General features: G+C 47.0%; 2 protein-coding genes across 13 annotated transcripts in view; one reads left to right on the top strand and one right to left on the bottom strand.

Moving 5' to 3' along the window:
- Positions 1 to 122: 122 nt before the first annotated feature.
- Positions 123 to 8,172, bottom strand: THAP9 (THAP domain containing 9). Its single transcript, XM_032685255.1, has 5 exons — positions 8,088 to 8,172; positions 7,806 to 8,001; positions 7,493 to 7,712; positions 6,725 to 6,875; positions 123 to 5,855 (listed from the first exon to the last, which is right to left on the bottom strand). The coding sequence occupies exons 1-5, from the start codon at positions 8,165 to 8,167 to the stop codon at positions 3,905 to 3,907; spliced, it is 2,598 nt and encodes an 865-aa protein (XP_032541146.1). The 5' UTR covers positions 8,168 to 8,172; the 3' UTR covers positions 123 to 3,904.
- Positions 8,173 to 9,038: 866 nt separating this feature from the next.
- The window catches only part of SEC31A (SEC31 homolog A, COPII coat complex component), a 41,551-nt gene continuing 26,267 nt past the window's right edge, over positions 9,039 to 24,322 (top strand). For 10 of the 12 annotated variants that reach the window (XM_032685240.1, XM_032685241.1, XM_032685243.1 and 7 more), the window contains exons 1-13: positions 9,039 to 9,144; positions 9,677 to 9,759; positions 10,287 to 10,410; positions 12,695 to 12,893; positions 14,186 to 14,281; positions 15,605 to 15,745; positions 17,032 to 17,174; positions 17,803 to 17,902; positions 19,194 to 19,355; positions 19,546 to 19,698; positions 21,127 to 21,366; positions 21,912 to 21,986; positions 23,925 to 23,975. In XM_032685240.1, coding sequence (XP_032541131.1) covers positions 9,681 to 9,759; positions 10,287 to 10,410; positions 12,695 to 12,893; positions 14,186 to 14,281; positions 15,605 to 15,745; positions 17,032 to 17,174; positions 17,803 to 17,902; positions 19,194 to 19,355; positions 19,546 to 19,698; positions 21,127 to 21,366; positions 21,912 to 21,986; positions 23,925 to 23,975 — 1,563 coding nt within the window. In that variant the 5' untranslated portion in view covers positions 9,039 to 9,144; positions 9,677 to 9,680. Of the gene's footprint in view, positions 9,234 to 9,676; positions 9,760 to 10,286; positions 10,411 to 12,694; positions 12,894 to 14,185; positions 14,282 to 15,604; positions 15,746 to 17,031; positions 17,175 to 17,802; positions 17,903 to 19,193; positions 19,356 to 19,545; positions 19,699 to 21,126; positions 21,367 to 21,911; positions 21,987 to 23,924; positions 23,976 to 24,322 lie in introns of all 12 variants that reach the window. The other 2 variants (XM_032685250.1, XM_032685252.1) reach the window with 1 other exon arrangement.

Consider the following 24,322-nt stretch of genomic DNA (forward strand, 5'->3'; position numbering starts at 1 on the left):
CTTCTACTTAAGACAATGCCTAAAGGTCAATTTTTCTTCCCAATGTACAGCTTTTACCCTGGATTTCTTAAAATTAGATGTGTTCTCCCCTTTCCCCAGAATAATTGTCTGAAGGGCATATATAAATTATTATAATATATATTATTTACGGTGTATGAATTGGCATCACTCTGTGCATACAGGAAAACACAGATGATGTCAACAGCTGGGTCATGCTTTTGGTGACAGACCTGTAATAAGGAGGTACCAGTGTATCCAAGATACTTCTGAAAGGAAATATGTAAAAATGAGCATTCAAATGGAAGGTAGTACTTGTATTTAGGACGTGATGCAGCATGTTCCTTTAGTGCACGGAGCACTGTGAAATACCTAGGCAATAATACAGAGGGGTTGCTTGCAGATTTAGCATTGAGCAAGTTGTGGAGAATCTGGCTGGAGTGGGGCCCAAGGAGTTTAGAGGCAAATGGAATTAATGGGAATTTTTGATAGGAATGTGGCTGAGAGCTCAGGTGTTTCTTAAGCTGGAACTTGAAGGCTAAGACAGTGGCCTGTTCTCAGAAGTGATGCCATGTGGCAGCAATGCCACGATGCCAAACTGTCTGCCCAGCATAGTGTTACCTGAGTGTGCAGCAGGTGGATGCTGTTGCTTAGGTGAAGATTGGTTTTTCAGAGGCCTGCAGCAGCCTAATCCCTCACTGGAAGTAGGGCTGTGCAGTCCGTTGTGTTTTCTAGGATCAAGCTGTAGCCCTGGAAGTTGTTTAAGCCTGAGAAGCTGAAGTCATGGGAGATGACAATCTGCATCTGAATCGACTTGCAAATGCAGGTATGGATCATGTTCAGCCTGGCTGTGAGTCTTCAGGATGCTGCTTCTCTGTACCTTGGCAATTTTCTTGGCATAAGGGCTTTTTTAGAGTTGTTGAGAATAATTGTGAGAGCTGTGATCAGAGAATATACTAGCACAGAATCAGGATTGCTACAAAAACAGACACACAGATCCTTTTACACTAAATGGGGGGCAATCAGCTATAGCTGGGTATAGACTAAGGCAGGGGATTTTTTTCAGTATTTGTTACAGGCAATCTCAAATCACATTTTTGATAGTGGAACACATTTGCAAAATTAACCTGGTAGGTTACTTACCTATCGTGAACATCCATTAACCATGTTTAATCACAGGCGTTTTTATTACCTGTCTCACTGCAGCCTGAACTAGCTATGTTTTTCCAAAATGTATTTTGTATTCCTTCTATTAAAACTGTAAATACAGAGAAATGCAGCAGAGCTCTTTCTCCAGGTTTTCTAGCGGGGCCAGGCTGGGGAAAAGTAGGGCCTAGGCAAACCAGCAGCAGAGATATGTGCCTATGTGTGTGAAGGCAATAGGATGGGAGGATGCTTCACCTCACAGCCCTGTGCACTGAGCAGAAGGCCCTTGACCAGTGCCTCCTCAAAATGCCTTGGAGGCATGAAAGGGCCTGGGAAGCATCCAGCAGCAGTGCTGGGCCCACTGAGTGGCTGTTGCAGACAGGGCTTGGCCTGCCAGTCACTGTCTGAAGGGCTCTGTCTGCCATTAACATCTCCCTGAGCATCAATAACAAGTATATTTGTGCATATCTCTGAAAAGGGAATCCTCCTCTTGTGTAAGTAAATGCCATTTTTCTCATGATTAGGACTTGGATTTACTAAAAAAATCAGTGCAGTAACTTTACCTGTAGATAGTGCGGATATTCTGTTTACTTCTAGTGACCTAATATAGTATGTCCAGTAAGATTTGTATAAATGTAAATTAGTGTAAGTGAATAAAGTAATACCTACTTACGTTATTTTTCGAACAGATTGCAATATGCCTTTTGTTTAGACTTCAGTCCATGTTAATTTTGTATATATTCCGTGTCCTACTCTAAATTGCACCTTTTGTGATGTGTATTTATATACAGTGTGCAAAAGCACTTGTGAAATTTAGATTACAGTTGTAATTATGTATGATGGCATTGCTGGAGAATATTTTGCTTGTAAAGACTTTGAAGGTGCAATCAAATGCTCTTAGTTCTTCTATTTTGTTTTGAACAAGCTTTCTCAAATATTAAGCTTGGTTTCCTCTCTCCCTGGTGTAGAGTGTATGAATTGGTTTTTGTACTTCCTTAGCCATTTGCATCAAACTGCTGGACAAGATTTACAGTCATCCAGTTCATCCAGTTAAATAAAAATAATTGGGAATGGGGCAAGGGTTCATTTTATAGTTCTGTTTACATCCGAAAGTAGAAAAATTAAATTTATATTTACAAGACCTATTCAAAAAATACACTTTTCTATATTGTACAAATAAAACAGTCAGATAAATCACAAAAAATAAACATTTATACTATTCTGTAAATACGATTTTTTTTGCACTCCTTTTCTTCAGCACTGACAAATACACAAGGTTTTTCACTGAAATATCAAAATAAATTTTTAATACTAGGTCCACTTCTGATGCAAGTACTGACTTGCATTTTCAGCATGAGACCAACTCCTACCAGAGATAAATATCCCTTGGTTACTGGTGTATTGTCATGCACAGCAATCCCAGTCCATAACTACTCATATTGGGGCTGGAGGTGTAGGCAATCTGAGTGTTACAACAATATATGATTGCAACCAATCTACCACTGGGATTTTGGCAGCATTTTTCCACTTGTCCTAAATATATATATATATATGAGGGAAATAGTTTTCTGCAAAATATGTTGTAGCTGGAATTGGCTCCATGACACTGATGGCTTCAAAACAGCTTTTTGCATAGGTAATTGGAGTGGAAAAGAACAGTCTAAAGGTTTTGGATTGTTCCTCCCAGCAGTGATTGCATGAAGTTCTGTGGTGCTGCAGCTCTCAAAGCAGAGCTTGAGGAATTGAGTGCAGCTGTTCTGCTCCCACGGTGTGTGATTAGGACTAAGGAGAGGAGGAAGAACCCGAACCAACCAGGGACAGTTTTGTCAAGTCACTGGTAGGCAGAATGGCACCTTTAATTATTATTCCTGCCCTAGGACATGGTGGATCACCATTTTTCATCCCATCTCCATCATGAAGCTTGAAAGTAACTGAACAACAAGTTTGGTGGGAATTAGTTGCCTTCTGTCTCTATGGATGCAGTTGCTGTTCTGCACGGTAAAGGGATGCCATTTAGTAGCAGTCATGCCAAACTTTGTTATTCCTTGTAAAGCACTGGAGGCAGTTTCAATTGCCATGGAAATGATTTAACTGAAGAAGCCTGTCCTACTTGGTGGCATCAAAGCTATGACTCAAGTCATCAGTGGAAACATCAAAAGGAGACTCCCTTGTGCCCTGGGCTGCAGGGACACAGTTGAGTTTGCGTAGGTGAGCTGATGGGGCCACGAAATGGGACCTGAAGCACTCACCCTGCTACAGCACACCCAGGTACAACTTGAGTGCTGCTTTCTTTTCACGTCTTTATTTTGCTTTTAAGGTAAAAGCTCTTCAGGCTTTCTTGCCTGTGGCTTTTATAAAGCAGATCTGTTTTGGTGAAATCAAACTGCCAACACACGTGATCTCTCCCAGCCACATGGAATATGCATCAGTTTTCTCCTGGCAAGAGTGCTCACAGCACGGAACCACCCAGCACCTCCAGGGGACACTGCAGTGTCTCCTACCACTGTCTCAGGCACCTCAAGCAACTGTTGCTCATCCTGACCTGCCACACAAGTTTCATGAAGTGTGTGGCTGCTTTGCAGGATCAGATAAACCTCCTTGATTTGCTTAGTCAGACTCCGATCGGGTGCTTTGCCGTGGCCCAGCGCATCACCACTTAATACCAGTTTTGGTGGCCGAATCATGGGAAGACACGTGTTGCCTAGATCCAGCCACCACTGAGCCTCAGCAGGGCACAGCCATCCTTGGAACAGCAGAGTACTCATGACCCCATGTGAGTACAGCTTGACTGACAGCTACCCAGTGGTGATGGAAATAAATGTCTTTTCAATCTGTGCCTTCCACGAGGGTATTTCAAGTTCAGGTGTTGCGCAGGGTTTTTTCTCATGTTTAAGTAACATCTTGTTATTTTCTTTAGTAAAACTGTGTAGTGGTTGTTGATGCTCAACTCCCCATCAAATAAATGGTTTGTGAGGGTGGGGAAGAGGGGCCTTTCTCCCAGAAGCTCCTGGAAGACTTTCTGTTCCAGAGACGAATGCCACAGCTTGGTATTTTTGTTGCCATCCCCTACGCTGCCGTACCGCTTTAGGACTCGTTCCGAAATGCTTGCTACGCGGTGCACGCTTGCCGAGGGCAGACTCACTCTGCCTAACTTTTTTACGTAGAGCACTGACCTGCACCTCAGCCTGCTCTCATCTGAGTCAAAGAGGGAAGCGAGACAAGCCTCGCATTGCAAGTCCCAGGCCAACTGCTCAGCCACGAAGCCGGCGGCACAGGTGACGCTCCATGCGCGGAGCGACAGGTCCGTCAGCGCGTTACTCAGCGCGGAGCTGTGCAAAAGGAGGCCTGCACAGAAGGGGTACTCTGTTGCCAGTGCCCTCCCACGAGCTGGGTTATACTGAGCACGAATGCTGCCCAGGGTCAGATCTCTGCTATGAGACAGGGATAAGTCCAAGGAGCTCACGTTGCCTGAGCCACTGCCGTGTGGTGAGCCTGGTGACAGGCTGCAGCTGGCCAGCAGTTTGTGATAAGCAGCCTGGAACACAGTGCAGGTGGGGCTCCCACTGGTGCCACAGGCCTGCTGGAGGGCCCTGAGAAACAGCTCCAGTGGGTCCAGGCTGAAGGCATAGGTCTGGAGGTGGTGGGAAGGAGTGCCTTCTGGACACATGTAGTTGGAGTAAAGCCACTTCAGGCTTTCAGCATTGAGCAAGAGACTCAGAAATCCTAGTTTGCGTTTGCTCTTAATAATGTATCTCCCCACAGAGTCTGTTAAGGTGACAAAGAAGCTCTTGGCCTCATTGAAGAGGTTGCTTATTTTGGTGTAATTTCCAGCCAGCAAAGGCACCTTCAGTCCCTTTCCATAGGGACCTCTGCCACAAAATACATCGCGCAGAGAGCTCATCAAACGCACAAACTTGACAGTGCCACTGCAGTTCTGAAATGAGGCCAGGCCCAGCTTCTGGAGGTGTTCTAGGGCATCGGCAACACCTTCGCTGAACAACAGTGTAGCAAAGTTGACCTTCAGGTGGTAACTCTCTTTGCTCCCGGATCTGCCTGAGCCTGGACTGCATGGCTCCAACACCCTCTGCTCCTGCAGAGCTGCCAGCTCCACCACATGCTGCCACCACATGGTGTCACTGAGCCACTCTACTTTCTGGAAGCACTGCAGAGCATTCCTTATCAGCTGAAGCGCGTGACAAACATCAAAGAAGTATGTGATGCTGTGAGCAGAACCAGGCGGATGATGGAAAGTGCACCGAATCCTTTCGGGATCCATCCTGATCCCCAAAGCTCTGGCGGTCTCAGCACCGCAAGCAGAGGCACCTGATGTCACAGCCAGGACCGTGATCCCAATGTTATTCAGCTTACTGATGGTCTGATGAAAGAGCTGAGCGAGCAAGCGGCCGGTCATGCTGTTCACAAAGAAGTAGCCCAGTGGAGCTGTCCAGGGACTGGAGATGCCGACTGCCATGAGGATTATCGCTTCTGAGGCCAGCGGAGCCTCATCAGCATCAAGGATGCCTGCTCCCAGGTCAACAAAGCCTGTCAGGCGCCTGGTCTGTGGGTCCCACTCTTGCTGCTTCTGCAGGGACATGTCTTGTACCATCACAGCACAGTAGCAGTAGGCCTGATCCCCTCTCTCCACCTTTTCCTGAAGCCGGAGAAAAATGTCATTGCTGAAGCCTGCAGCAGCCTCGTTATTAGATAGCCAACTGGAAAATAAAAGAGGATGTGATTCTGAGACGAGATTCTGAGAAAGCTGCAGCAACAGTCAGCACCTTTTACCCCTCAGGATGTGGTCAGCCATGCCTGAACTGCAGAGCAGGCTGACAGAGTGTAAAACTGGCAGCCCTGCCTCTCTTAATAGCGTGAGTTTGTTTTCTCACATCCTAGTGATGGGAAGCCAAGCACCTTGTATAAGATCTCATGATAACAGGGGGAAAAAAAATTACACCACAGAAGTGCAAATCAGGCTATGTACAGGGCCAGCAACACTTGTCTGCTCTCCTTCCCAACTGGCTTTCTCCACACTGGACACTGCAATCCAGTTTGGAAGATGTGAACCCCTCAGCAGTCCATGTGGAATGCTACTCTTCCCAATACACTGTACCTATCCACTATCTCCTGCCACCCCTGTGAGAAGATTCCTTGGAGGAAGCTGTGTAAAACCCCCACAGGCTGGCAGAGACAACGTGTGTATCCCGTGGGCATCCTCCAGCTGCCCTGCAGGAGTCTGAGGCTCTAAACCTGCAGGGGGACAGTTCCTTCAGCCTTTGTTTTGTCTGTCGTTACAACCTCTTGTTGACAGGTCTGACAGCACTTCAGGTAGTAAATTCTGCTAAGCAGCCTGGGACACAGTGCAGGTGTGTTATTCTTATGCTGTGTCCCACATGCAGGAACACATTCCAGCTCTCTGAGGGCTATCCTTGACATCTGCTTTCCACTCTGCTCCTGTTACTAAAAACAAAGCAGGGAAAATTACTACCATTGAATTACTGCTCTTTGGGACAGATCTGTTCCACCTATTCCTACACGAGTACCTGGAAATACATTCAGAATGAAGGAATGAGTAAAAACTTGCTTTGTCAGGCTGCAGGGATGAGGGAGGGGAAAAATCTTCCGCAGATAATCATAGGCCTTAATATGGTAGAGGTGGAGAATACAGGCAAATTGCCTCATTTCTGGTGAGTATTCTGCCATCTGCCTCCAGCTGTGCAGCTCGAAAGGCAAATCTGCTCGAAAAGAAATCAGAAGAGATCAGCTTTAGTGAAGCAAATAAAGGGCTCATAACAGAGGGATGCGTGACACAAATACACTGCAGAACACAAGGCAATGGGGTGGCCTCTGGAACCACTCGGTCCTGAAGTCTGGTGTCGTTCTGCAGTTTTGAGTAAAGACTGTGAATCTCACACATGGGTGCTGCTTAAAAACTGACATAGCAAGAAAGAAGCCAGCACCTTACAGCTGAACTCTGTGATTTGAAATGGCTTCTTCGGGTTAGATCATCAGTGTTAACGGAACCCACTTCTGGGCAGCACAAAAGACAAGGTTTTCCTAGTTAAATACACTCTATTCTTGAGTCATGTGACAACTGAATGGTGGCACAGTTTGATTTAACAGCCTTGGTTACAGGTCTGACCTGAACACTGCAGCCAGCCTCAAGCAACTGGATTTTTGGAGGAGACTTTAATTCTCTGTAGGATTGGTGGCTGCAAACCACAAAGCTAGGAGGTCCTAGGAGCCTAACAGTCGGGGATTACCAGCACCATAAAGTCAAGGAAAGACACAAAACCGGGCTGAGGGAGCGAGCACACGCTCTGTCTACCTCAGCAAGCGTCCCTTGCAGTACCTGAAAACTGCGCCCGCAGCAAACTCACGATTTCCTCAGGAAGCTGCCGCTTCTTCACCAGCATCCTGAGGAGGCTCGCCACGGTGCGCGGGGTGTCCGTGGGGCGGCCCCGCAGGCTGTAGTTGTGGTCCCCGCCGGGGGGGCCGCGCAGCGGCTGCTTCAGCGTCCGCACGGGGGTCCTGCTCCTCCTCCTCCTCCTCCGGCCGGCGCCCGGCGGCTCCTGGCGGGGGAGGGAGAGGGAAGGTCACGGCACACGGGGACACCCCGCGGGGAGGGGGCGCGGGGAGCGCGGCCGGTACCGCCCGCACCGCACCGGGGGCAGGAAGCGGGAGGGCACGGCCCCCCGCCGCAGCTTCCGCCGCAGCCCGAAGCGCTCGAAGTCCCCCTCGGCGAAGTGTCGGGAGCAGAGGATGGCGCCGGGGCCGGGCCGCCACGGCCGCCGGCTCTGCGGGTCCACGCGGTTCACGGCGCGGATCCACGCGCGGCGCTGCGCGGCGTCCACCGGGAACCTGCGGCAGACGGAGAGACAGGGATGGAGGGAGGGATGGAGGGAAGCGCGGGAAGCGGGGCCTTGGCGCAGGGGGCGCTCGCTCACTGGTGGAAGGAGACGCCGCGCTCGCGGCTCCGCGCGCTGTCGCGTGCGGTGCAGCCCAGCGCGGAACAGCTCCGCGTCATGGCGGAACCGGCGCTCGCCGCCGCCGCGCCCGCACCCCGCGCTGGCCCGCCCGTTGGCCGCCACCGCCCCGCGCGCCCGGCCCGCCCCCTCCACCATTGGCTGGCGGCGCCGGCGGACCGCCGTCCCATTGGACGCGGCGGCGCCCCCGCGGTCCGGAGGGCGGGACCGGGAAGGGAAGGGAGCCAACCGGAAGCGGCGGCCTCGGCGGGGGCAGCCAGTGACGAGCGGCGATCCTCGGGGCCAATGGGAGCGGCGCTCCTCACCCCTATATATACATAGCGGGGCCGGACGCCCACCCGCCATTCCCGTTGTGCCGCGGTGCTTGCAGGGCAGCGCAGTCCGGCCTGGGCTGCGCCCGCCCCGGCCACACCGTGTGCCCACGCAGCGGCCGCGGAGCCCGGCGGCGGGGAGCGGCAGCACTGCTGCGCCTCAGCTGCCTCGAGAGGTGGGTCCGGCGCTGCCGCCCCCCCCGGCCGTGGATGCCGGCTGGTCTCTCCCTCGGGCTGTGCCCCCCGTCCCGCCCTTGTCCGATGATGAGCCTCACTGCTGTTCACATCATGAGCACGCCATGATTACTGCCCTGGAGCTGAGGACAGGCGGCACCGCAGCCCCCGCGCTGCCGCCGCTCCCCCCTTTCTCGTCGCCCCCCCGCTCCCTCCGGCTCCTCTAGATCCCCTAACTCCTGTCTCCCTCTCCCCCAGGGCCCATGGCTGCGCCTGCCCCGAGAGACGCGGCGGACAACCCCGAGGAAGGAGGCGGCTGCACATCCCTATCCATACACACACACACATCACCACCACCCACCGCCACCACCACACGGGCCCTTCCCGGCGCTTCCCGCCGCGGGAAGGCGCGTCCCCGGCGCCGCCGCCCGGAAGGCGCGGGGCGCGCCCGGAAGGCGGTGTGGGCCGGGGGGCGGTGCCGGGGCTGCCACGTTGGAGCGGTCCGGGAGCGCCTGAGCGCCGGGGACGCGGGGGTGAGCCGGGCACGGGGGGAACCGCGGCTTTCCGCTCCTTTTCCCTTTCGGCTCCTGTGGGAAGCGGGGCCTGGGTGCCAGTCCCGAGGGTGAGGGGGTGTTGAAATAAGACCCAAAAATGGGCTGCTTGAGGGTGTTTGGCGGCAGGGCGTCCAGGGAGGGTCTTCTCGGTAGCAGGTTTGTTTGGTGGGTCAAGGCAGAGAGCTGCTGTAGGGTGGTGGATCCCTTGGTGCTGCTGGAAGAGGGGTTTTCGCAGCAGTTGAGGGTTTGCCCCACGTTTTCCTGTGTTATGTCCAGCAACCATCGCTTTCCCCTGCGTGTCGATGTTACTCTGCCGACGGGGAGTTGTTCCTCCCCTCCCCCCTGGGTGTGCTCTGGAGAGGATGGCTGAAGTGCCTGTCCGTGGGATATCTTTAGGAGAACAGTCCCTCTGGCAGCTCCTGCCAAGTCCTGGTGCAGCAGCTGATTCTGTGGCAGTGCAACCTCACCATGCTCCGTTTAAGCATCACCTTTCTTGGTCTTTATTTTTTAGCAAAATGAAGCTGAAGGAAGTAGATCGTACTGCCATGCAGGCATGGAGCCCTGCCCAGCAGCACCCCATTTACCTGGCCACAGGTGAGTTTTTGGGAAGCATGGCCTGACAAACCTCTGGCTATGTGCAGTAGCTGCCATTAAGTGGCCCTAATTGAAAGTTGTAGAAGTTACTTTGTGTCCTGGAGACTGGAGCAGGGTATAGGTTGTGGTGTCTTGAGTAGAGTTCTCCAGTTGTGCCAGCATGAAAACATGCTTTGCATTCTGCAAGTGGCAGCAAGCCATCCTCCTCCTTCTTCCAGGGGAAGGTGACAGCAATCCTAACTGCTGGTCACCTGTGGCTTGTTTGTAACTTTAATCATTTTCTGTGCATCATCAGGGAGAGAGAGGTATTTGCCCAAAGCTTTCTCTGCTGATATAGGTTAAGAAACACCTGAAGGGTGAACCACGGGAAGAAGAGTTATGTAGCACTGCATCTAAATAACAGAAACCTGAACCACGTCTTGGGGTCCTTTTTGCAAGGATGTTGCTTTTATGTCCCTCCTTGTGCTGCTTTTGCAGTCAGTGCTTTGTGCAGTGGCTTTCTCACTGCCAGTCGTGCTTCCTCGCAGGTACATCAGCTCAGCAGCTGGATGCCACCTTCAGCACAAGTGCTTCTCTAGAAATATTTGAGTTGGACTTATCAGATCCTTCACTGGATATGAAGACCTGTGCCACATTCTCCTCCTCCCACAGGTAGGCAGTGTTGTAAGGGAAAAGTAACATCTGTGAAACTGTTGTACATGGTATGTGTGGACAGGTCGCTTCATGTGGTATGTCTGCATTTGTTGAGGAGAGGAGCAGAAGTTCAGCACTGAAAGATGAAGGCACACTAGTGCCACTGATGTTGTAGGGCAGTGAGCTTGGACTGCAAAGGGTTGCAAGCAGGTCATGCTCGGACATAAACCTAAAATATCTGACATTGGCTGGAAGGTTTGAGTGCGTATGTGGAGTATCTGGGATTCACAAGAGAACGTGAAATTGTGAAAATGCAGTGCTGCCTTTTCCTGTTGCCCCATCCTGTTTGTATTTAGGCATTTCAGGGAGGCTCCTGTAACATAACTAAATCGGGTTATGTTGTGTGTATTCTCACAGCTGGGAAGCCAAGTTTGACTGTACAGCTCCACTTTAGTGCTTAGTTCCTTACTGTATGCTTATCCAGAGAGACATTGTTAGCATCAGAGCATCCAATTTCCATCTCAGCAGCTCTTGTGGCAGCTCTTTGGCAGCCGGTCCAGTGCCTACTGCTCCCTGTAGGTGAAACATCCACAGTCTGTTTAATGCCCTGCACTGTGGGCAAAGCTGATGTTAACATGTCCTACTGACCTGCTCGGAGCAGGATTAGGTGTTTGATCTTTTAGAATTTCATTGCTCTTCCTTGTTTTAACTATGACTGAGATTCTTCGAGGCTTGTTACTTGTTTACTGAATTTCAAAGAACCCTCCTTATAGCCAGGATGCAGCACTCCTGTGAAAGTACCTCCCTTGATGAGCAACATAAGAATTTGACTTTGCCCCAGAAAATGCATTACAAAGGAGGTCGAGGGTTGTTTGTTTGTCTTTTTCTTTAAGATAAGATAGCAGTGTATACATCAGGCTTTATTTTGGTTTGCAGCAAGTGAAAATATCCTGATGATTAGACCCACAGAAGATAAATCCTTTCCAAGGAAAGTTTTGCACTGCTCTCGTAGAACCATACTTTATCTTGGAAAGAGCAAAGAGCAAGAAGAAGGTAGTTGAACAGTTGACTCAGCTTTTTTGTTTCTTACTGTTTTCTGCCTTCATTTTGGATTATCTGAAGTCTTGTTCAGTCTTGCTGGTGGTGCCTGGACAGCCCTGTCAGTCGCTTCATTTCTCATCAACTTTCATGGTTAGGTGCAGAAGTATAAAAATCATACCCAGGGAATGAGACTCTCTGATATCACAGGCCAATTTCCTTTTGTAGCATCATTCTTTGGGGAACCCCCACTGTAATCTGAACAGTAAGAGACTCAGCACTTGGCTGTTACAGTATTTCTCACCCAGCATATGCTCTTTGTGTAGCTTCCTGCAGGATGTATTTTATCCTGCTGAAGTTGCTGTGATTAAAAGAAATTACTTGAAGACTTCCCAGAGATAACAAAGAGATTAATAATAATACAGTGAATGCTAAAGTAGCTCCTTGCCACCTTCCGGTCTATGTGGGTTTGCTTTCTGCTTGCATAAGAGCTGATGGGTAACTATGTCATTTTATTGGAAGAAATGAATTCCTTGCATGGCTAAATGCACAGGAATGCTGTTTTGCTTATGTAGCAAGTTCACTGAGATGAAGGAAATTTGGGTATTTACAGAGGGACACAGTGGTGCAGAAATTCTTAATTTCTGAAAGTGTGTTTAGTTCCTTGTGATTTAGCCTGGAAAATAGACTGTGGTCCAAGAGATGTGTCTGTGATGTGAGCAAACCACTTGCTGAGCCCCTGGTGTGGCAGATGAAATGCTTGCACATCCAAAAGCACAGATATGGGAAGGGATGTAGAATTTTTCTAGTTCCACCTTTTTTTTTTTTTTTCCCCTCTTATGTGAAGCTGTTGGCAAATAGCAGAAGTTTTTCTCCAGGCTGCAGTTGGATGGGCTTACAGTCCTTACTTTGAGTACTCTTATTGTTTTGCAAAGGTGAGCTCAAAATCATATTCAGCTGGGTGCACTTACTTGTTTTTGCAGCCAGGAGATTAGAGATGTTATCAGTTTTCAGGTAATTGGTTGTTCCTGCTGTGACCTGGGTCTTGTTAAGGAGCAGAATGGGACATGTCTTTCTGAGGAAGGAGTTGTAAATACAGAGACTCATCCTTAAGGAGAAATGCAGGCAGTGCTTTTCTCTGACATGCCTGCTCTGTCTGTTTGCAGCAGAGTCTTTAGCTGGGGTGAGCAAAAAGGGGATTCATCCTTTTGTGGGGAGCTGGTGGTAGATGGCTGTAGACTGTGGGGTCCTCTGTGCCTTACAGGTACCACAAGCTGATCTGGGGCCCACACAGCATGACCTCGGGGGAGAGAGTCTCTGGAGTCCTGATTGCTGGGGGTGAAAATGGAAATGTCATCCTGTACGACCCAGCCAAAATCATAGATGGAGACACCGAAGTAATAATTGCCCAGAAAGACAAGCACACGGGACCAGTAAGAGCCCTCGATGTCAACATGTTCCAGGTTGGTTTTCTGCTGTTCTTCATAACATACCATTATAGAGGAGTGGCCTGTCTTCACTTGTAACCTAAAAATGTTTCTGTTGCTTCCCCTCCCATGAAAAGCATGAACTAAATTTAGTGTTTGAGTGTCTTGTTTGTATTTAGTAGGGAAATCCTTTCCTGTTACTGGTGTCAGGATGGGGTATGAAAGCATTTGAGGTGTCTGCTTCATTCCTTCCCTTTGTCGGTTTGCATTGCCAATTCAGGGAGTCTTTTTAGCTCAGCTTATGTATGAAGTAGAGGTGGCCTTCTGTAGTGTCTTTAGCCAGTCTCCTTTTTTAGCTTCTGTGCACTGTGCCAGTATTGTTCTCCTCACACAGGAAGTAATTATGTGCTCTCACTCATACTTATGGAGAAATCAGATTCCGGGTATCTCCTCTGGGGATTAGGTAGGATCCATCTTCAAGACTTCTAAGTATTGTTGCTTGGAAAGAGAAGACAGCAAAACACAGCCACGTGGCCTTTTTAGCAGAAGGGCTCTCAAACCCAACAAGCTTTCCCACATCACTAATGACCATTTACTTCCCTCTAGATACAGTGTGGTTTTTCCTGGTCCCCACCAGCTGTGTGAGAACTGAGTTGAATTCGTTCCCTAAATAACACTTCTGTCCCTGCCCTCTTGCTTTCAGCAAGGCTGCCCTGTGTCCATTGTATCTGCTCTGAGTTGCTCCTTTTCCCTTTCTGCCTGTTATGAAGTCAGGACTCGCTTGTCATCAGCCACGACATGTGGTCAAAGGGCGCTTGGTGCCCTTGGCTCATGTCACCCTGCCTGGACTTTTGCGTCCCAGGTGCAGGAGTGCCCTGGGTGGTTGTGCTCACTGCGAGCAGGGTGCTGTCCACCAGAGGCACAAATGCCACGCTCTGTCTGGAGCAAGGCTCTGTGGTGCAAAGCTTCAGCGCAGCTTCCTCCTCTGCCCCTTCCTACAAGTGTCACCCCTTTCCCCTTGCCCGTGTGGCTGTGTCCCTGCAGCCCCTTCCTGAGTGTTTGCTGAGCTCTGGAGGAGCACTCCACGAATCTTGGTCTTAGCATGCCAGTCTAGTGTAGTGTGTGGATGTTTTTTAATTAACTCAATCTTACCTGCAGTCTCAAAAAACCTTGCCTTTTTTCCTAAGCTGCTCTGTGTGAGCCAAAAGCTATATCCTGAGCTGACAGGGCAAGTTGACAGAGTCCTGCGGATCTGATGCCTCCCAGCAGCTAAGACTGTGAAAGCTGGTGCTGAAAATACTCTTAATGTCTATTACTGTGTCTTACAGACTAATCTGGTAGCCTCTGGTGCTAATGAGTCTGAAATCTATATCTGGGACTTGAACAACTTTGCTACGCCAATGACACCAGGAGTGAAGACACAGGTACCAGATTTGTATTTATTAAATTCTGCAGAGCAGGCTAGTGAAAAATACGTATGTCAATTAAATTGAGAGCTCATTGAAACTTACAGTTTTAAAGCCTGTCTCAAGTGGGGTGGGGGAAAGCCTTTTGAAATCTAACTTGGGTAGTAGTTAATTGTGATTAACCGTGAGCTACGTTTCTGGCAAGGTTAGCTACAGTCCTTAAGGTCTCTCAGGTTACACTACTCTTCAAATATCCATAACCATTACATGTCTTAGTCTTCCTCTGCATGTTTCACTGCATGGATGAATTTGAACATCATGAAGGTACACAGAGGAAAATAGGAGGAAGATAAAAAGCAGCTACTGAGAAGTCAGATGATCAGGCAGTAGGTTTTGCAGTTGTCTTTGTGGGTCTCAGGGTGTGGTTTAGTTGCTATACTCAGGGCCAGGTGTTTAGCCTGTGTCTCTTAAAGATGATCTGTGGGGAAAAACAGCAGTCTTCTGTGCTATGAGCCTTGTGAAGGAAATAGAAGAATGGGAGGAAGTTGTTTCAATGCATGTATGTTTTTGTAGCTGTTACAAAATTGCACAAGAAGTTTGTGGTTACTGGAAAATGGGTTTATTACTGTATGATAATTTGGAGACAACGAAGTGAGCAAACGGGATGAGAAGTAATCTTCAGTTTAAAGATTTTTAATTTAAACTCTATGGGTTTGGCTACTTTGTTTAGTTCAAATCATTTATTAACATGTAAGCATTTGGGAGGATGCTCACCTTAAAGATCTGTGTAAGATTTTTTTTTTATATGTCTAATTGTAATTTTTTAGACTGGGACATCTTTTAGTCCATATGCTTAATGATAGCTGGAAATAGCAGGGCAAAAAGGACTGGGTTAACACTGCATTTAATTCTTGGTCTGAAAAGTAAGCACTGGCAGGGGGGAATAAAAAACCTCCACAGAATTCCTCCAAGCAAACTTCTTTTTTTTTTTTTTTTTTTTTGCAAAGTCAAAACCTAATAAACAAGACAAAAGGTCAGTTCATATACCCTGATATACTTCCATGGAGTAATTTCTGTTCTTGAAGACAGCTGTGCTTAGTCTTGTTTCAGTAACTAATGTATAGTGTAAAGCAGAAAATAACTTTGCAGAGAACTGCCAGCAGGTTATAAACCAGGCTTTTCTGGAGTTGTACCCTACAGCTTGTGTACAAAGGAAACCAGAACACGCAGCATGTGGGACGAGTCTCTGAGCAGATTTCTCATTTATCAAGTCCTGAAACTAGCAGAGTTTGAGTCTTCAGTTTGAAAAGGTTGTGACAGGCTGTTCTGTGTGTGCAACAGCCTCTTGAGGACATCAGCTGCATTGCATGGAACAGGCAAGTCCAGCACATCCTGGCGTCCGCCAGCCCCAGTGGCCGCGCCACCGTGTGGGATCTCAGGAAGAACGAGCCCATCATCAAAGTCAGTGACCACAATAACCGGGTGAGTTTTCTCTCGTGCAGCTGCAGAGGTGCTGGCAGAGATGTGTGGGGTGCTTCTTGACACGTGGGAACAGGTCACAGCACCCCTTGTTACATGACACAGATACTGGTGCCTGACCCAGTTTTCTGTTGTAAGGTCGTGTTTATAAGGAGGAATTGTCAGCATTGCAAATAAAAATAGACAGATGCAGATTAAAGTGAGATGAGGCACTCAAATGTCGTATAAGAGTGGTGAGTTAGTTTTGAAAAAGCCTTTACTGGTCTGTTTGGGGCTACCACAGAAAGATTTTTATTCACTTGGTCAGAAGTGACATGTTTTATGTGCTGAAGAGATGGGGCTACAACTGATGTGCTCTGGGTGAGCACACTTTGTTTCACAGAGCAGGGGACCTCATGGCTTGGTGCTCAGGCAGAGAGAGCATCCTCCCTTGGCATCACATGTGGGATGAGCCCTGGCAGGACATTGAGTGATGGAGCTGGGGTCTGTGCTTCTGCTGGTCTGGGTTTGAACATGGGAGCAGGCTGCAGCTGAGCTGGGAGAGGGCAGGGTCTGTGATGAACAGCACCACAGAGGAGTGTAGCACTGAGCAGGTCACAGGAACACTGCCTTGTGTAGCTGCAACCACCACGCCTGTTCCTTAGGCAGTGTAAATGTGAAAAAAGAGCCTGTTGAACTTGTGGAGAGATCATATAATTTTTATAATTCTGTATTATTTTAAATAGAATGTTACTTTAACAAACTCTGAAAATATATCAAGAGTTGAAAATGAAACTGAGAAAAGGGTGCTTGTGAAGTAGTTGTTTGGTCACTGCACTCTTATTTTGATAAACTTTATAACTTGATGCTTTATGTATTTGTTGCCTAACATAACAGCAGCACAGTAGGCTGTCTTCATGTGGTTGTAGTCCTCTGATACAATGTTCACATGACAATAACCTCTGCCTATTGATAGCTTTTATTAAAAATATCAATAAAACCGGTAGAGAAAAAGGTTTGTACAGTGAGCTTTACAGTTTTCTCACATTAAAACGTAGGGCTGTGGAAAAAAATCAGCACAACATCATCTCTTTGAGAGGACCTCAGGAAACTAACTGCAAGTCTCCTCACTCAGAGAAATGAGGAGAATATCCCAATCTGAATGCAGTCAGAAATAATGCCCAGAAACATGGCTGCAAATCCCCTCACAACAGTGTTTTACGAGGCACGTAGATGAATTTGGTCTAGTTTTCTTTTTTCCTTTAGTGCTGCTTAGTTATTTGATGCTGTGGCACAATGTTGTCCTGCAGATGCACTGCTCGGGCTTGGCGTGGCACCCTGATGTTGCTACCCAGATGGTTTTGGCCTCAGAGGATGACAGGCTGCCTGTTATTCAGATGTGGGACCTGAGATTTGCCTCCTCACCACTTCGTGTTCTAGAAAGTCATACAAGGTATGAGTCTTGTGTAACCTGCTGCTTCATGGCATTAGTGCTGTTGGTGACTGTACCACGTCCTCACGTGTGGGCTTGCACAGTTTCTCTGCCTCTCAGTCCCCTAAATGCCTTAAATTTGGGTAGAGTTTGGAAGATTTTGTTAAATTCTTGTCCCCCCTCAATTGTGAGTGAAACTTTCTGTATTGCCCCAAAGCACTGCTTGATTTAAGGTGCGAGAACAGCAGTGGTGGTGCTGGTGGTTCTGCTGACCTGAATCTCCTGCTATAAAAAGAAGCTGACAAACTTGATAGTCACTGACCTTACCCACAGGTTTGCACATTCTGTGTTAATGATACAGGCAAACAAACCATTTTGTTAGACTGGTGTCCAGGTTTTCCTGTAGGACTGTTGCATTTAATTTCCGGATGCAATGGCTGCATCTTTATAACTTTTCATGCACAAACTAGAAAGCATGTATTTCAACAAATAAAGTGCTGATAGCATTGGGAAGTTTCTCCTCCAGTAGGAGGAAGAAGTGGGCCGGTCAGGTGCTGAGCTAATGTAGAAACTCAACTTACAAATATACTTTATTTATCACTGTTTTTCATTTATATAAAACTTCTTTTGGTTGTGACTTTTCATGCAGGGGTATATTGGCCATTGCTTGGAGTATGGCGGATCCGGAGCTGCTGCTTAGCTGTGGGAAGGATGCTAAAATCCTCTGCTCCAACCCTAACACGGGAGAGGTATTGTATGCTCACCACTTAAAAAAAATAAAAAATTAAAAATTAAAAATCTCTGTTCAGAGGTGGCACATACAAAGCACATGTTGCTGCACTTGCATTCCTAGGAATGATGCTCTTTGTGAGATGTTTCTCCCTACCCTGTTTGCTATGTGTGTCTTCTGAGCTTGTTCTGGTGGTGCAGGATTCCTTTCTAGTATTGTCAATATTAATGTTTGTCTTTGCTGCTTCTCTCCTACTGAGTAGTAATGTCCCTGTTCACTGTAAGAGATGGAAATGGCTCCTCTTAAACTTGTAAATATGCTTCCTACTCTTTTGTTTTGGGCCTTGTGTGGCTGGATCATTGTTGCAATTGCCTTTTTCCTTCTGTAAGAACTTTTATCCAGACAGGAGGCATTTTGTAGCTTACTACAGTAATGGCAGATCAGTAAGAGCCACCCTACTGCATTGCCACACACCTTTCTGGGCCCGGGGATACCTTTCAAAGGGGATGCAAATCTGCTTTTCAGCCAACTAGAGTGTTTGTCCCTAGACTATGACAAGTGCTTCAGGCATGCTGGAGGGCTACTTGCCTGCAGTGGACAGTAATCCTGGAGTAGGAATGAGAAGTGTTTCTAGAATTCAAACACTGGTCCAAAAGTGCAAAAGCTCTAGGGTGGTAAATGAGTTATCTGAGCTGGATCTTGTGCTGTTATGAAGGTTTTACGTGTAGATGAATCATGCTATGTGTTTTTATTAAAAATAAAAAAACATTTTCCTGGGAGAAAATTTTGCTGTCAGCATTTAGCATTTTGTTCTTTGAGTTTCTCCTAGTGTATGGTTAAATGTCTGCTGTCAGGTAGGGGCTTGTCTGTTCCAAGGCACAAGAAGCTCTCTGTCCAGAATGCAAGTGTTACCTTTTCCAATTTTGCTGTGAAAATGCTTACTTTAGAGCCTGAACATCTCTCTGTGTAGAGTGTGGGGATACCTAAATTAGCTCTGAATAACCCAGAATGGATGTCAGCAGCTCACAGCTTATGGTTGGGGGACAGCACAAACATACCCCAAACTGCATAATTTGTCCTGTGTGGATTAAACAGAAGATTTAATGGGAGAAGGGAATGAAGCAGTGGTGTGTGATAATCAACTGTCTGGGGGTTGTCAGGGTTTGCCAACTGTTAATGTGAGTGGTGATGTGGAGGCTACTGGGGAGCAAGAAGAGCAGACAAGTCTCAGGGCAGGCAGGAGAATTGTTGCTATTGGACATGGTGCTCCATAAAAGCTCTGATGTGTTGGACTTGGTTTTGCTGCCCAGGTGCTGTACGAGCTGCCCACGAACACACAGTGGTGCTTTGATATCCAGTGGTGTCCCAGGAACCCTGCTGTCCTGTCTGCGGCCTCGTTCGACGGGCGGATCAGCGTTTACTCCATCATGGGAGGCAGCACGGACGGCTTGAGGCAGAAGCAAGTTGACCAGGTGTTGAAAAATGTTTGGCTAAGAATAGGGACAGAGAGGGAGGGGGAACAAAACATGAGATCATGGGAAGTCTGCAGTGGCTGTCTGCAGCCCTGCTTGCAGGAGCACCAATTCGGTGCAAATAGACGCTTATGTTTATTTTAATGGAGAGATGTCTCGTCTGTTTTTTCCCCTTTTTGTGCTATCAAAGCTTTCATCGTCCTTTGGGAACCTTGATCCCTTTGGTACAGGACAGCCCCTCCCGCCCCTGCAGCTGCCCCAGCAGGCTGCCCCACAGAGTGTTGTTCTGCCTCTGAAGAAACCACCCAAATGGATCCGGCGGCCCATGGGAGCATCGTTCTCGGTAAGGATGAGACAAGGCTGGGTGTGGTTGGCCAGGCAGGCAGGGAGATACAGGTGGCACCTGCTAAACACTGTGGGAAGAGGGAAGTTCACTGTTGTGCTCCACCTTGGGAGAGCTTCCCCTGTTTGTCATTGTGGTCAGAGATGCTCGGGGGCAGCCTCCAGACAGCGCACTTGGGACAGCAAGCCAGCCTGACAGAAATGCTTGGGAAAAAGAAACATCGCCAACAGACATTTGTTTGTTTCTGTTTTGGCATTAGTGCTTCACTTTTATTTATGTGCAGTTCTTGGTTTGGAGTAAACAAATATACATTGGGAGGGGGAATGAGACCAAACTGGGCAAATATCTGAGATCTGAGTGCAGTTCAAAGGTACTATGTGAGTCAATATGCTGGAGAACACTTGGGTCAGCTTTGATCAAAGTAGCAGGAGTTGCTGTAGCAGCACATGGCTTGGTTCCTCCATGGCTGGTTGATTTGCAGAGGAGCCAGGTGAGGGGATGGGAAGCCCCTGATTTTTTGTGAGAGCGGAATCATCTGCTCTTTGGTTCCACCTTTGGCTTATTTTCTAAACCCACAGGCCATTTCTTCTGGAGATTTTAGCCTATCCACTTGAAATGGATTTCTTTGCTGAAATACTTCTGAATTTTCAACATTGTATGTCTGCTTATTCACGATCTGGTGCACAAATCAAATGCAATTTTCTCCTGTCAAAGAGAAGCGATGTTACCTAGTCACTGTCTGATGTGTCATTTTATAATGTGTTTATTCCCTTATTCATCCTGGTTTTCCAGAAGCCAACTGTCAGTCTTTTTCCTGACTAGGCTTTTGTTTTTTGTAATGCGTATTTTGTCCATTACTGGACTGGCCTGTGTAAATTCACTTTGAGGTATAGAATGAAACAATATTAGTTTCTTTCCTATGTTGATTTTACCTCTCTAAATTGTCTCACAACTTACTGCCCCTGTCTCAGTAGGCTTTTCACTGGTAAACAGCCTGGCAAGAGCAGGGCAGACATCATGCTTGAGTGTTTATTTAATGATACATGGGTTTCTTTGGTAACTGCATTGCAGTGTCATGGGATACTCCATTTATGCTGGGCACTGTATAGACCCACAACTCTAGTTCTCTGTTGCTGGTCAGTCTTTTGCCTGAAAGAAAATAGGCACAGGAATAACTGTGCTCATAAATCTTAAATCTCATAAATGTTCACCTACTTATTCAGCAAGCTCCTTACATGCATAGAAATATGAGGTGATGGGGGAAAAAAATCAGTGAGTTGATGTCAGGAGTGTTCAGTTATTGAGTGATAAGCGTATATGTGTTATATAAAATCACGTGCATACATTTGTGTATGCTCATACTTTTTCATATGTGTTCCCCTGTATACTCGTATTTTTCACATGCTGCATTGTGTGCTTCAATTCCAGTTTGGAGGCAAGCTGGTTACATTTGAGAATGCCAAGTCTCAGCAGCAGCCAGGCATGGAGCAGCAGCAGCAACAGCAGCACCATGTCTACGTGAGCCAGGTTGTCACAGAGAAGGAGTTCCTGGCCCGCTCCAAACAGCTGCAGGAGGCTGTGCAGTCCGAGGGCTTTGTCAGCTACTGCCAGAAGAAGATCGACATGGCCCTGGCTGACTTTGAGAAGAATGTGTGGGCCTTCCTAAAGGTAACGGGATAACAGCTGTTCAGGAATTCCCTAGTGACTTGGAAAGCTGGTGTGGAAGTGGTTCCTTCTGCGCATCGTGGTGTTTTAGCAGAAGAGATGCTGGGAATGAAAAGGTGTAGGCTGTGGGAATAGCACCCATAAGCCATGTCACTGGAGCTGGCCCACCAGGAGAGGGAGGGTCCCCAGGGCCACGGGATTTGTAAGAAATCATGGCAGAAGCAAAGGCATGAGTAAAGGTATCCTGTGGTTTTTGGCATCCCCCGTCAGTACATATCTGTACAGGGAGCTAGTGAGAAGGAATAAAGCTTTGGCATAGCTATAGATGGGCTTTTCACTGCTCACTATGAGCATTTAGAGGTTTCCAAGTGAACCAGATAAGCATCAGCCAGATTGAAACCTTGCCCACTTTTGCAGTTCTCTTTATTACATTCAGTCTACTCAGCCACCAGCTCTGAGTGGGCAATTTGTGCCAGTCAAGTAAAAAGCCCGTGAGGGAGAAAATGAAGAATTGTGAATTGCAGTATATTCTTTGACTTTTTTTAAAGGTGAACTTTGAAGAAGATTCACGTGCTAAATACCTTGAGCTCTTGGGATACAGGAAGGATGATCTAAGGAAGAAGGTAAATATGCCTGGAAGTTGTGCTTGTATTAAAAACTTTACTTATGAATGTATCTGCAGAACACAGCCTAAAATGTTGACAATGCCACGTATGGTTAAGTACTCATGGAAATGTCAAAGCAGGCAACAGACTTCAGAGACATATCTGCATCCAACTGTCCAATGCTGATCTGAAATTCTGACCCATCAAGAAGTTTTGATATTTATTGGTTCAGTCTATTCATGTGACTGTGTTACTTGACATCTTTCTACTGTAGCATCATGGAATATGATTTGGTTTTAAGCTTTCTGGTTGAAGAACATGGAAGCAATTTTCAGGGTATCATTAACTGCCTTGGAAAACCTGGGATAGTCCTTTTTTTGCAAAAATTTGGATTACCATGAAGCAACTTGCACATCTTTAAAGATGTTTCTTCCCAGTTGTAGGGAGATACAGTGTTACAGGGAGATTACCTGCCGTACCTTTTGGCTCTGTTGCTTTCAGTGCTCTGTCTAGTATTTCTTCAGTTCTGTTTCAGTGGATTTGAATGTTTGATTCATTTTCACTGTATCAAATGTTTTATTTTCAAGGATTGGCTCCATTAAAGTGTCATTATGCTTATACAAATTAAATGTCCTTTAGGGCAAACTTAATATGATTACAGGGAAAAAAAAAAAGTCATGTTTTTGCTAACAGTCTGTCCCCAGCTTCAAAAGTTTTGTGCATGACTCCAAGGCAAGCACAGCAAGGGAAATCCTGCTTTTGAAAAGCAGATCTCAATTAGAAAATCCAGTTGAAATTTAGTAATGGTCTTGCAGAGCGGCCTCATGAGACTAGAGCCTACTGCTGCTGTTGCTCTGGGCTTGATATGCCCTGTGCATGGGGAGAAGCTGGGAAAATGGGCTTAGCTGAACTGAGTGGCCTGAAATGCTGGGCCTACCCCATGATTTCAGTATTTGAAACAGATGACAGGAGCTGAAAGGCCATGTTTTTATGTAGCTGTTTCTCAACAGAGCATTGCACATTGAAGTTGAATCCAACACAGGACAGCTCATCTGTAAGTTTGTGATAGCCAGATGATGATAAACTCAGTAAATCACAACTAGTTTTTCATATTATTGGTAGCATAAGGAAAGTAAAAGGGAGTCACAGATTTCAGCTTCTTGGAATAAGCTGTTAATAGTATGGGGGGGGGGTTGTCTTCTTTAAACCTGTGATTCTCATGCTAACCAAGTACTGGATTTCTCATTTTTATTGTAATCCAGTGATTAAAAAAGAAAAAGAAAACTGTCTCCAGCAATTTGAGCTCAGCTTTTTGCACAAACCAGCATCCAAGGGTAAAATAAAGCCTGCAGTACCAAAAGCAGTAGATAACATTAGCAGCAATAGGAAACCCAGGCTCACTGAACTAATATATAAACTCAATACACTATAAATTGGTGGTTTTGAGGGCCCTAGTTGAATCTGGAGTCATGGTTTGCTTTGCAAAGCAGTAAAAACTTTTTTTTTCCAAGGTATAAAAACTCTTTTATACCGTGGAAAATTCTAGCCCTCAGCCATGTGCTTGAAACCACAGTTTCCTGATAGGCTCCCTGCTCCACAAGGATTGTCACTGCTTCATTTTTCCCTGACCAGAACAGACTGAGGCTTTTGTCCTTCATGTTCTGATACTCCTTTTATTACTGTGGTTTCCAGCAGCTCTAGTGAGGTTTGAGGCCCTTGAGTTAACAGTTAAAAGTTTAAAAGCATAGAGCAACTATTGTTTCCATCAGAGCTTGGGGTGCTGGGGTATTAGCAGTAAATCCATCACCTGGAAAAGGAAATGGCTTTAGTTTCATGTTAACTGTTCTGCAGGAAGCATAGTAGCTACATGCTCCACTTTTGCAATCTGAGAAATCAATGAGAGGTCTACCTCTGTAAAATAAAAGGGTACTCACTTAAATCTTGGTTCTTTTCTAGATTACATCTGCTCTGAATAAAGAGGGTCTTGTAGATAGTGTTTTGGGAGAGGTAAGCAAACACGTGTATAACTCTGTGATTAGTTTTATAATGCCGTGGTAATGTGCAAAGTAAGAATAACTTTTCTTTTGGCCTGATAGCTGTCCCAGAGTAAGTCACAAATAATCCAGCAGGTGGCAAGTTCCTACATTCAGTAGGATGAAGGTACTTATTTAAAAAAACAACTGCTTTTTTCTTCTTCAGTGTTCCCCCTTTCTCCAGTGAAGGACTCTCAGTCACAGGGTTTAATTCAGGGTCTCATTGGTGTCCCTCCACCTTTCCTTTTTGCTGCCTGTGTCTTGCCCACTGTGGCACTTCGTGCTGCCTGTGAGGTAGGGCAGAGTCTTGCTGCCTGACAG

This window comes from Chiroxiphia lanceolata, chromosome 4 (assembly GCF_009829145.1).
Source record: "Chiroxiphia lanceolata isolate bChiLan1 chromosome 4, bChiLan1.pri, whole genome shotgun sequence".
NCBI lineage: Eukaryota > Metazoa > Chordata > Aves > Passeriformes > Pipridae > Chiroxiphia > Chiroxiphia lanceolata.

Bases quoted from the DNA above. Each gene is read 5' to 3' on its own strand.
- THAP9 (XM_032685255.1), bottom strand. From the start codon at position 8,167: ATGACGCGGAGCTGTTCCGCGCTGGGCTGCACCGCACGCGACAGCGCG. The intron at 8,002-8,087 runs GTGAGCGAGCGC...CGTCTGCCGCAG, and splicing joins CGCGGCGTCTCCTTCCACCA to GTTCCCGGTGGACGCCGCGC. The intron at 5,856-6,724 runs GCAAGTTTTTAC...TTTATTTTCCAG, and splicing joins CATCCCTGCAGCCTGACAAA to TTGGCTATCTAATAACGAGG.